Below are 13,780 nucleotides of genomic sequence, written 5' to 3' on the forward strand. Positions count from 1 at the left end.
TTAGTTTTTATATTTATTCGTTTCCTTTATTTACTTATCCCAATGTAAGTACTCAGGTCTTCAGCTGTTTCTGTTCCGGGAAGTTTGGAGAGGCTATTTGTTCAAGGTCACTGTGTTACTATGTGATGGCAGGAGATGGTTTCTGTTGCTTACTCCGAAAACATTTAACCTTTCTCCAAGTAGACCCTGATGCGGTGTATGTTTCAACTTTCCTCTATTCAGTCACACACTTCATGAACAGCCCCAACCTGAGCTGAAAGGGAAGAGTCATAGCTGCTTTAGCTGTGGACAAGTGATGCAGTTCTGGCCAAGGAGACAAACATTATTATTCCCATTTCACAGAACAAGTGATGGGGCTCAGATAGAACCCAGCCAGGTTCCTGAGCCCAAGGCCAGGGGATCACCTATGGAAGGGGTGCTTATTTTTAATAATGTGCTTGAATATTTATTTACCATCTGTACTGTTGTATGTTGCTGCATAACAATCCCAAAACTTTGTCACTTGCAACAACAAACATCTATAATCTTACACAGTTTCTGAGGTGCAAGAACCCAGGAGGGGCTTAGCTGATGTACCTGGCTTAGGCCTTCTCATATAGTTGCAGTCAAACTTGACTCAGTACCAAGAAATTTTGTGGCAGCTTCCAGAAACAGAGAAAAATAAGGATACAGGGATTTGGGTTAAAAGTTCTCTTACATTTTCTCTCAGTCTTTCTATTATATCAGAAATTTCCCAATTATAATTTGTGAGATCTTAGGGAAAAAGAGAATAGTTATTGTAAATTTCCATATTTAGCATTTATCATACTATATTGCAATTATTTATATAATATGTAATAACCTACATTGTTATATATAATGATGACTCTCCCTTTAGACCAGGGGTCCTCAACACTCCCAGCAAATTTTAATTACTTAGGAGCTTTTTAAAACTGTTAATAACATGGGCCCAACTCCCATCCAATTGAATCAGAATCTCTAGGTATGAGTCCCAAGAATCATTAGTTTTTAAAAGCTTCCTGGGAGATTCTAATATATACCTAGGACTGAGAACAGCTGTTATCTTAATTAATTCCTATTTTTTTGTTTATGTTATACACACTTTTGGGAACCTCAGGAAAACTATGGATCTTTCTCCATCGATATATGTGATCTGTCCATTCATGAAAATTTTTTGTGTAATTTCAAGGGATTGTGTGTCCCTGATTTAGACTGTGAGCTCCTCAATGGTAGTAACTGTGTTTTTTAATCTATGTGTATTTTTGTATGAACTTTTCTCTGCCCTTACCCACCTCTACTTCAAGAAGTGAGACTTTGAGTCTTGGCATAGGACAGACATGTAGACCAATGGAATAGAAATGAGAGTCTAGTAATAAACCCACACACTATGGTCAACTGATTTTTGACAAGGGTGCCAAGACAATCCAGTGGGAAAAGAATAGTCTCTTCAACAAATGGGGTCGGGATAACTGGATATCCACATGCAAAAGAATGAAACTGTACCACTACCTCACACCATATACAAAAATTAATGTAAAATGAAACAACAACCTAATATAGTTAGAACTATAAAACTCTTAGAAGAAAACATAGGCCTAAATCTTTGTGACTTTGGATTTGAAAAGCATTCTTAGATATGATACCAAAATCAGCAAAAGGAGAAATGGATAAATTGTACTTCACCAGTATTTAGAACTTTTGATCATCAAAGGATGTTATCAAGAAAGTGATGAGACATCCTACACAATGGGAGAAATTATTTGCAAATCATATATCTGATAAGGGTGTAGTATTGAGAATATAGCAACAATTCCTATAACTTAATAACAAGAAGACAAACTACCCAATTAAAACATGTACAAAGCGCTTGAATAGACATTTCTCCAAAGAAGATAGACAAATGGCCAATAAGCACCTGAAAAGATGCTTAACATCATTAGGCATTAGGGAAATGAAACTCAAAACCACGGAGATACCACTTTACACCCAGTAGGATTACTACTATTTAAAAAAAAGACAAAAACCCCTAAAACCCATAAAAACCGAGAGTAACAAATCTTGGCGAGGATGTGGAGAATTGGAACGCTTGTACATTGCTGGTGGCAATGTAAAATGGGTACACCCACTGTGGAAAACAGTTTGGCGGTTCTTCAAAAACTTAAACGCAGAATTATCATGTGATCTAGCAATTACACTCCTGGGTATATATCCCAAAGAACTGAAAACAGGTACTCAAATACTTGTACACGATGTCCAGAGAAGCACTATTTACAGTAGCTAAAAGGTGGAAACCACTCAATGTCCATCCACTGACAACAAACAAACAAATTTAGGATATACGCATAACACAGTATTATTTGGCCATTGAAAGGATACCTGCTACAATATTGAACCTCTAAAACATTATGCCATGATTTCATTTATGTGAAATGTCAGGAGTAGGTAAATCCATAGAAACAGAAGACAGGCTGGTGGTTGCCAGCGACTGGGGGATGTGAGAATAGAGAGAGACCACTTAATGGGTGAGGGAGTTTCTTTTGGGGTGATGAAAATGTTTTCAAACTAGATAGGGATTGTGATTGCACAACATTGTGAATGTATTAAGTGTCACTGAATTGTATACTCTAAATGATTATAATTTTATGTTATATGAATTTCATTTCAGTTAAAAAAGAAACAGAGGCAGTCCCAGACAAACTGGCACAAGCTGGTCATCTTATTCCTATGTGAGAACATTTGTATGCAAAATAACTGTCTTTGAGTTATTCCTTGAAACTACATAAAATACTTACTGGAACACACTAAGCGCTCAATAAATATTAGCTGATATAAAAAAATAGAAGTGGGAGTTTGAGGCAGTTTATAGAGACATGATGCAACACAAACTCTGTATCCTTGGCCCCTAGCACAGTTTCTGATACATGGTACACAGACTCTTAATGTGTTTGAATTGATCCAACTGGGAAGTCTCTTTTCTCTAGAGACATTCAGGAATGGGCTATATATCGCATCACTTCAGACCTCTGAAGATTTGCTGATGGATGCATCAGGGGACAATGAAATTTGGGCAATAACTATTACTCCATACATGAATTCATGTAAAACATTGAAATATTAATGCAATGGAACAACTGATATGGCAGGAAGAACCATGTTTAGCCTTCTATGAATAATCTTGTACAATAAATCATTTGTCCTCTAGTCGAGAACTTGAACTAAGTAAATCCATGTGTAAACTCTGGGAGTCTCCTCAACTCTAACAGCACAGAAGTCAAAGAAAAGGGGAAGAATCTCATCCCTAAATACAATGGACTTTACTTCAAATAAGGCAATGATACTTTTCCAGATTGTGAGATTTCTGAAATTACTTGCTTCCATGCTCACAGACTCTTAAACTAGGCCAGGATCCATGAACAGGAACAAGGTCACTTGTTAATCTGTTACAGATAGTATTTTGTGCAGAGGAAACTATGCTACTATGTTTAGACCTCTACTCTTATTTTTAACACTACTGCATCTAACAACACATTCCTGGGTACTAAATTAATGAGCCTTCCACACATATTCAGTACTTTCCTCTGAGAAGCTCAGAATGTGCTGTGCATTAAGTGAGACTCATTACAGTTCTCACATGGTTATTGTTATACCAGGTTGAGAGGAATAATTACAGTATTTAGTTTTGTAATCCCTTCATTTTATAAAGCAGATATTTCACAGCTCAAACAGGATCAGCAATGAGGTTATTTGTAGGTGGATTTCTGCTTATTGCCAATTCTGACAGAGTAAATCCACAAAAAGTGCATTACAAGGAATTTTTGATTTCAGTCACTCTATCCTTCCCTCAAATGTGTTCCCAGTTTCTGGTTTTAACCCATGTCAATGCATGCCACCAGTGGCCACCCAGATGTCCAAGGTTGGAACCCAAGAGTCATTGTTGATTCTCCCCTTTTCTTGCATCCCGACACCCACTCCATTGTCAAGCCTCATCTCTTCACTTTTGTCCATCTCCTCTGCCCCGTCTTAGTCCAGCAGCCCACTTCTCTTACCAAGGCTCCTGTAACAGGACCTCTGCTTTTGCTTTTGGCCTCCTGCAGTCTGTTCTCTGTAAGTCAACCAGAGCAATCTTTGCAGAACCAGTCACTGGGGTTTCTGCCCCTCACACTCTTTCCAGCTCAGCACCAATTGTGCTGGTTATTTTCCCCAGGAAGTGCTTCCCCATCTTCCTACGTGGCCAACTCCTCATTTAGCCTTGAGTATTCTGCCTAAAGTGGGTGTCCACCCCCAATGCACAACAGCCATTATTATCTTTCAGCCCTTGTTTCTTTCATAACATTTCCAATTTTATAATTATTTTATAATTATTTGTTTATTTGTTAACTTTTCTACCTTTAGAATGAAAGTTGCATCACAGTGGGGCTGCATCTTACTGACTGTGGTAACTCCAGCTTGGTCAGTGAGCCTGGTCACTGCTTAAAGAATGAATGCATCACTTCTCCTGGGTCCTTCCCACTTCCTCTGCCTCTTCTTCCACAACCTCAGCCCTCATGCCTCTGAAGATTCAGTAGGAGCAGGAAGAATGATTGATAGAGGTTAAACACTCTGTTTTATTTGCCACCAAAAGAATTTTCTCTTTTCTTTTCTTTTTCTTTTCTTTTTTTTTTTTTTGGTTGTGCCATGAGGCTTGCAGGATCTTAGTTCCCTGACCAGGGATCGAACCCAGGCCCTTGGCAGTGAGAGTGTGGAATCCTAATCACTGGACCACCAGGGAATTCCCAGGATTTTCTTATATATTTTTGAAAACTTTTTGTTCCCACTAAACATATGTGTGGGTAGGAAAGATGAGGGTAGGGAAGAGGAGTGTGGAAGAGTTCACATATTTCCCCCCCAAACCTGGAAGATGTAGAAATGAGAAGGGGAAAATTTTTGTAGAAAGTGTGAAAATTAAGGAGATTGGTTCAAGATGGCGGAGTAGAAGGACGTGCGCTCACTCCCTCTTGTGAGAGCACCAGAATCACAAGTAACTGCTGAACAGTCATCGACAGGAAGACACTGGAACTCACCAAAAAAGATACCCCACATCCAAAGACAAAGGAGAAGCTGCAATGAGACAGTAAGAGGGGCAGAATCACAGTAAAATCAAATCCCATAACCAGTGGGTGGGTGACTCACAAACTGGAGAACAATTATACCACAGGAGTCCACCCACTGGAGTGAGGATTCTGAGCCCCACATCAGGCTTCCCAACCTGGGGGGCTGGCAACAGGAGGAAGAATTCCCAGAGAATCAGACTTTGAAAGCAAGTGGGATTTGATTGCAGGACTTCGACAAGACTGGGGGAAATGGAGACTCCACCCTTGGAGGGCACACACAAAATAGTGTGCACATCAGGACCCGGGGGAAGGAGCAGTGACCCCAAAGGAGACTGAACCAGACCTACCTGCTAGTGTTGGATGGTCTCCTGCAGAGGCAGCGGGAGGTTGTGGCTCACCATGGAGACAAGGACACTGGTAGCAGAAGTACTGGGAAGGACTCCTTGGTGTAAACCCTCTGGGAGTCTGCCATTAGCCCCACCAAAGAACCTGTAGGCTCCAGTATTGGGTTGTCTCAGGCCAAACAACCAACAGGGAGGGAACTCAGCCCCACCCATCAGCGGGCAAGGGGATTAAAGTTTTACTGAGCTCTGCCTACCAGAGCAACACCCAGCTCTACCTGCCACCAGTCCCTCCCATCAGGAAGCTTGCACAAGCCTCTTAGATAGCCTTATCCACCAGAGGGCAGACAGCAGAAACAAGAAGAACTACAATCCTGCAGCCTGTGGAATGAAAACCACATTCACAGAAAGAAAGACAAAATGAAAAGGCAGAGGACTATGTATCAGATGAAGGAACAAGATAAAACCCCAGAAAAACAACTAAATGAAGTGGAGATAGGCAACCTTCCAGAAAAAGAATTCAGAATAATGATAGTAAAGAAGATCCAGGACCTCAGAAAAAGAATGGAGGCAAAGATCAAGAAGGTGCAAGAAATGTTTAACAAAGACCTAGAAGAATTAAAGAACAAACACCTAGAAGAATTAAAGAACAAACAAGCAGAGATGAACAATATAATAATTGAAATGAAAAATACACTACAAGGAATCAATAGCAGAATAACTGAGGTAGAAGAATGGATAAGTGACCTGGAAGACAGAATGGTGGAAATCACTGACACAGAACAGAATAAAGAAAAACGAATGAAAAGAAATGAAGACAGCCCAGGAGACCTCTGGGACAACATTAAATGCAACAACATTCGCATTATAGGGGTCCCAGAAGGAGAAGAGAGAGAGAAAGGACCCAAGAAAATATTTGAAGAGATTACAGTCGAATACTTCCCTAACATGGGAAAGGAAATAGCCGCCCAAGTCCAGGAAACGCAGAGAGTCCCAGGTAGGATAAACCCAAGGAGAAACATGCCGAGACACATAGTCATCCAACTGACAAAAATTAAAGACAAAGAAAAATTATTAAAAGCAACAAGGGAAAAAAAACAAGATACAAGGGAATCCCCATAAGGTTAACAGCTGATTTCTCAGCAGAAACTCTACAGGCCAGAAGGGAGTGGCATGATATATTTAAAGTGATGAAAGGAAAGAACCTGCAACCAAGATGACTCTACCCGGCAAGGATCTCATTCAGATTCGACAGGGAAATCAAAAGCTTTACAGACAAGCAAAAGCTAAGAGAATTCAGCACCACCAAACCCGCTCTACAACAAATGCTAAAGGAACTTCTCTAAGTGGGAAACACAAGAGAAGGAAAGGACCTACAAAAACAAACCCAAAACAATTAAGAAAATTGTAATAGGAACATACATATCTATAATTACCTTAAACGTGAATGGATTAAATGCTCCAACCAAAAAACACAGGCTCGCTGAATGGATACAAAAACAAGACCCATATATATGCTGCCTACAAGAGACCCACTTCAGACCTAGGGACACATACAGACTGAAAGTGAAGGGGTGGAAAAAGATATTCCATGCAAATGGAAATCAAAAGAAAGCTGGAGTAGCAATACTCATATCAGATAAAATACTTTAAAATAGAGAATGTTACAAGAGACAAAGAAGGACACTTCATAATGATCAAGGGATTAATCCAAGAAGAAGATGTAACAATTATAAATATATATGCACCCAACATAGGAGCACCTCGATACATAAGGCAAATGCTAACAGATATAAAAGAGGAAATTGACAGTAACACAGTAATAGCGGGGGACTTTAACACCTCACTTACACCAATGGACAGATCATCCAAACAGAAAATTAATAAGGAAACACAAGCTTTAATTGACACAATAGACCAGATAGATTTAATTGACATTTATAGGACATACCATCTGAAAACAGCAGACTACACTTTCTTCTCAACTGCACACGGAACATTCTCCAGGATAGATCACATCTTAGGTCACAAATCAAGACTCGGTAAATTTAAGAAAATTGAAATCATATCAAGCATGTTTTCTGACCACAAGGCTGTGAGATTAGAAATCAATTATAGGGAAAAAACATAAAAAACACAAACACATGGAGACTAAACAATACATTACTAAATAACCAAGACATCACTGAAGAAATCAAAGAGGAAAGCAAAAAATACCTAGAGACAAATGACAGTGAAAACACAATGATCCAAAACCTATGAGATGCAGCAAAAGCAGTTCTAAGAGGGAAGTTTATAGCAATACAAGCCTACCTCAAGAAACAAGAAAAATCTCAAATAAACAATCTAACCTTACACCTAAAGGAACTAAAGAAAGAAGAACAAACAAAACCCACAGTTAGCAGAAGGAAAGAAATCATAAAGGTCAGAGCAGAAATAAATGAAATAGAAACAAAGAAAACAATAACAAAGATCAATAAAACTAAAAGCTGGTTCATGGAGAACATAAACAAAATTCATAAACCTTTAGCCAGACTCATCAAGAAAAAGAGGGAAAGGACTCAAATCAATATAATTAGAAATGAAAAAGGAGAAGTTACAATAGACACTGCAGAAATACAAAGCATCCTAAGAGACTACTACAAGCAACTCTAGCCAATAAAGTGGACAACCTGGAAGAAATGGACAAATTCTTAGAAAGGTATAAGCTTCCAAGACTGAACCAGGAAGAAATAGAAAATATGAACAGACCAATCACACGTAATGAATTGAAACTGTGATTAAAAATCTTCCAACAAACAAAAGTCCAGGACCAGATGGCTTCACAGGTGAATTCTATCAAACATTTAGAGAAGAGCTAACACCCATCCTTATCACACTCTTCCAAAAACTTGCAGAGGTAGGAACACTCCCAAATTCATTCTACGAGGCCAACATCACCTTGATACCAAAACCAGACAAAATACTATAAAAAAAGAAAATTACAGACCAATATCACTGATGAATATAGATGCAAAAACCTCAACAAAATGCAAACAGAATCCAACAACACAGTAAAAGTATCATACACCATGATCAAGTGGGATTTATCCCAGGGATGCAAGGATTCTTCAATATATGCAATTCAATCAGTGTGATATACAGTATTGACAAATGGAAGAACAAAAACCATATGATCATCTCAATAGATGCAGAAAAAGCTTTTGACAAAATTCAACACCCATTTATGATAAAACCTCTCCAGAAAGTGGGCATAGAGGGAACCTACCTCAACATAATGAAGGCCATATTCGACCAACCCACAGCAAACATCATTCTCAATGGTGAAAAACTGAAAGCATTTCCTCTAAGATCAGGAACAAGACAAGGATGTCCACTCTCACCACTATTATTCAACATAGTTTTGGAAGTCCTAGCCGCAGCAATCAGAGAAGAAAAAGAAATAAAAGGAATACAAGTTGGAAAGGAAGAAGTAAAACTGTCCCTGTTTGCAGATGACATGATACTATGCATAGAGAATCCTAAAGATGTCAGCAGAAAACTACTAGAGCTAATCAATGAATTTGGTAAAGTTGCAGGCTACAAGATTAATGCCCAGAAATCTCTTGCATTCCTATGTGCGGACAACAAAATATCAGAAAGAGAAATTAAGGAAACAATCCCATTCACCATTGCAACAAAAAGAAGAAAATACCTAGGAATAAACCTACCTAAGTAGGTAAAAGACATGTACTCAGAAAACTATACGGCACTGATGAAAGAAATCAAAGATGACACAGATTGTGAGATATACCATGTTCTTGGATTGGAAGAATCAATATTGTGAAAATGACTATACTACCCACAGCAATCTACAGATTCAGTTCAATCCCTATCAAATTACCAATGGCATTTTTTACAGAACTAGAACAAAAAATCCTAAAATTTGTATGGACACACAAAAGGCCCTGAACAGCCAAAGCAGTCTTGAGGGAAAATAACAGAGCTGGAAGAATCAGACTCCCTGACTTCAGACTCTACTACAAAGCTACAGTAATCAATACAGTATGGTACTGGCACAAAAACAGAAATATAGATCAATGGAATAGGATAGAAAGCCCAGAGATAAACCCACGCACCTATGGTCTCCTTATCTATTACAAAGGAGGCAAAGATATACAATGGAGAAAAGACAGTTTCTTCAATAAGTGGTGCTGGGGAAACTGGACAGCTACATGTAAAAGAATGAAATTAGAACACTCCCTAACACCATACACAAAAATAAACTCAAAATGGGTTAAAGACCTAGATGTAAGATCAGACACTATAAAACTCTTAGAGGAAAACATAGGAAGAACACTCTTTGAAATAAATCACAGCAAGATCTTTTTTGACCCACCTCCTAGAGTAATGGAAATAAAAACAAAAATAAACAAATGGGACCTAATGAAACTTAAAAGCTTTTGCACAGCAAAGGAAACTATAAACAAGAGGAAAACACAATGCTGGAGTAGGAGAAAATATTTGCAAACAAATCAACGGACAAAGGATTAATCTCCAAAATATATAAACAGCTCATGCAGCTCAATATTAAAAAAACAAACAACCCAATGCAAAAATGGGCAGAAGACCTAAATAGACATTTCTCCAAAGAAGACATACAGGTGGCCAAGAGGCTCATGAAAAGATGCTCAACATCACTAATCATTAGAGAAATGCAAATCAAAACTACAATGAGGTATCACCTCACACCGGTTAGAGTGGGTATCATCAGAAAATCTACAAACATCAGATGCTGGAGAAGTGTGGAGAAAATGGAACCCTCTTGCACTGTTAGTGGGAATGTAAATTGATACAGCCACTATGGAGAACAGTATGGAGGTGCCTTAAAAAACTAAAAATAGAACTACCATATGACTCAGCAATCCCACTACTGGGAATATACCCTGAGAAAACCATAATTCAAAATGACACTTACAACCCAACGTTCATTGCAGCACTATTTACAATAGCCATGGCATGGAAGCAACCTAAATGCCCATCGACAGCTGAATGCATAAAGAAGATGTGGTACATATATACAATGGAATACTACTCAGCCATAAAAAGGAACAAAGTTGGGTCATTTGTAGAGATGTGGATGGACCTAGAGACTGTTATACAGAGTGAAGTAAGTCAGAAAGAGAAAAACAGATATCGTATATTAACCCATATATGTGGAATCTATAAAAATGGTACATATGAACTGGTTTGCAAGGCAGAAATAGAGACACAGATGTAGAGAACAAACATATGGACACCAAGGGAGGGAAGCTGGGGTGGGGTGGGGTGGGGTGGGATGAATTGGGAGGTTTAAGGATTTGGAAAGAAAGACATAAAAAAGACCCTTTATGGTTTTTCATAAAGTTTTACCCTGAGTAAGTAGCTGTAAGAAATCTCCTTGTCTTGTGATTAAATATATAGTTTAGAGTTATCTTTATTTTTTAATATCAAAAAGAGGTAAAGTGTTTACTTGCTGTGGATTCTTCCTGCTGGTGCAATTTTTGTAACATTTTGCCTACTATCTGGAAAACAAGATTGGCCTCTGTAGTTAGAGGCTAATTTTACTTGGGTCATGTAGGCTCTTTGTGGATTCGTTCACTAACCACTTACTATATATGTAAAAATGTGCCAGGCACTGTTGGTTAAGCAAGCTTAACCTTTATGCACTGATACCCACTGCCTTCTGCCAGAGTGACTTCTGTTTTGCCTTAAGTGTGCCAGGTTAGGCATGAGATTTAAACTTATATCAGCTTATCATTTGTTTTCTCTCTCTTGACATACTTTCACCCTTTTTACTCTTGTACTTTCACCAGATGTGGTCCATCTCTTCACTTGGTGATGCATCTCATGTCATTCAGCCAGTTTCTTTAACACCCTTTGTCCCATCAAAAAGCTGTATCTTTTAAATTACTTTCTGAAAGAGACCCTGTTTCCAGAAACTTTTGGATATGGCACACCTGGTTTAATTCAGAGGATGTATTCCCAAAAACGGTAGGATCACTTCTATGTGGGTTCATTGGAGGACAGCCTTAAGGAGATGCTCTCCAGACAGTCAACACGGACAGTCTCTCTTTGCTGGTTAGTCCTCCAGCTTGCAGTGATGTTTATGAAGGTCAAAGGACTTTCAAATATAAGTAAGTGCCTCATGATATTTATTCTCTGACTCCTAAGTCATTTTCTTGAAGACGCATTGTGGTCTGCTTATCTCCTTACCACCTTTTTTAGGTGTAAGTATTGCTTGCATACTTTTTGACTTTTGTCAGATGTTATGGGTCAAAACTGTTCACCATAACACACAATAAATAGTAGAAAGAACAGCCATAGCATAGTAAACAATACATGTTTTAGAACCCACTCAACTCAGGAAAATGAGGTAGAGTACTCTTTGGCAGAGGACCTTTGCAATATGGTGGACTAATGCTCTTTAGCGAGGAATATGTGTACAGTACAGTGTGTTGGCTAGATCTCACTGACCGAGAAGGTACCTAGAGCATGAGTGGGGTGGGGCGGGGTGGAGGAGAGACATATATATGCATAAAGTTTACTGTAATGCATATATGTGTGTGTATTACATAGGCACCCATATACACAAGTTACTTTTTAAAAGAAACTATTTCAGAGATTTATAGAAATTTAATGAATCAGCACCGTGTTCAGCATTATCATATTGGGTCTATGTGTATTCCCTACATATGAATTTCTAGAAAGTGCTTAAGTGAATGCTCCCAACAAATTATAATTAGGTTTAGATTGTCCACCTGATGTTTCATTTCTTTCTGCAATAAAATTAGTTGATGATATTTTCATTTACAGTTGACAACTGAGAAAACAGAAACCTGGCTATATCATCCAAGGGATTCCACTGGACCCTGCTGCCTCTCAGAATTCAGTGAAACTCAGGTATTTGGACGATGAAACAATTATTTACAATTTTAGTTTACTTTGCCATGTCATTCCTTACAAATCATCTGTATGCTGCCTTCTAAGTGCCGTGTGCTTACCTTTAATTAAAATCCTAAAGAAGAAGAACCAGCAAAGTGTATCATCATTATTATTCATGGTGCATTGTTGGCTAGACCCTTTATAAAAATGTGTAACACAAAATTGTACATTGTGAATATTTATGGAATTATCCTACAAAGAAACTGAGCTTTTAAAAAAATCTAAACAAGCTATACTTCATGAGGAAAAATCTAGTTTATAAAAGAGAAACGTATCAGATAATCTATTGTAATGATTAAGTGAATGAACTTGTTAAAACATGAATTGGCTATAAAATGTCATAAAATGTAGCAGATTAAGCTACTTTTTCTGAAGTCTTGCCAGATTTTTTTAATGAGTTAATATATTGCTTTTTAACAAAGAACTCCTGCAGGCAGAAAAGAAATTATATCTGACTTAAAAATTCCCATCATGCTTCATTTTCTGGTGTACTTTTGCAGCCTTGATGGATTTGTTACATAATCAGCTTTCAATGGCTTCTTTTATTATAAAACAGAGCATTATTGCCTAAAACAGCCCCACTCCCATTTTTTTTTCTTCCCTCAGTTTCTGAAATTACAAATGCATTTAAACAATGATCAAGTCATGCTGCAGCAAGCACAGGGAACAAATGAACAACTGCAGCAAGAAATTGCTAAACTTGGGTCTGAAATGCCAGCATTGGAGAAAAACCTGAGATCAATAGTGCTCAAAAATGTGAGCTGATGGAAAATAGGATACAACTCCATTGGGCTTCCTACCTGCTATTTATGCTTGCTCTTCACATAACCCATGGACAGTTGGCATTATGGAAAACATTATAAAACAGTTACTTGCCATTTCTAACTATGCTGTGTATTTGGAAAGTGTACAGATGCAGCTGTCATACTTTTTTTTTAAAACTACTGGGCTATATAATAATTAGAAAGAGAGATGGAATTTAATTAATGCAATAATAAAAACTATCTGACTTAAAATTTGCTTTACAATCAACCCAACATGCAGTAGATAGAACTCGTTAAACTCAAGGTATCCTTGAACCTTCAGATCCCATTGAAAATACGTTGCTGCTTTTTATTTATTTCAGATCAAACATCTTAACCTTTCTCCACGTATTATATTAATTACCCCCAGACTAACTCAATGTACTTTTCTCAGCAACAAAATCCAGATTTCTCACTACAAAATGAGAGACATTTTCTTATAATCATGAGTTGTTTAGAATTTACCAAAGATATGAAGGTTATGTAAGTATCACCAGCTATTGCTACAAACTCTTTTAATCTAATGTTACTAGACAAAAAGAATAATTCATGTTATCTAGTGATAACGATCCATAACAATGTG

At 37.9% G+C, this 13,780-nt stretch overlaps 1 protein-coding gene across 1 annotated transcript in view; it reads left to right on the plus strand.

The window, feature by feature from the left end:
• LMNTD1 (lamin tail domain containing 1) overlaps positions 1-13,780 on the plus strand; it is a 423,286-nt gene that overhangs the window by 124,526 nt on the left and 284,980 nt on the right. The window contains exon 3 of the mRNA XM_057557559.1: positions 12,266-12,352. Coding sequence (XP_057413542.1) covers positions 12,266-12,352 — 87 coding nt within the window. The remainder of the gene's footprint in view (positions 1-12,265; positions 12,353-13,780) is intronic.

Source organism: Balaenoptera acutorostrata, chromosome 11 (genome assembly GCF_949987535.1).
Source record: "Balaenoptera acutorostrata chromosome 11, mBalAcu1.1, whole genome shotgun sequence".
NCBI classification, from domain to species: Eukaryota; Metazoa; Chordata; class Mammalia; order Artiodactyla; family Balaenopteridae; genus Balaenoptera; species Balaenoptera acutorostrata.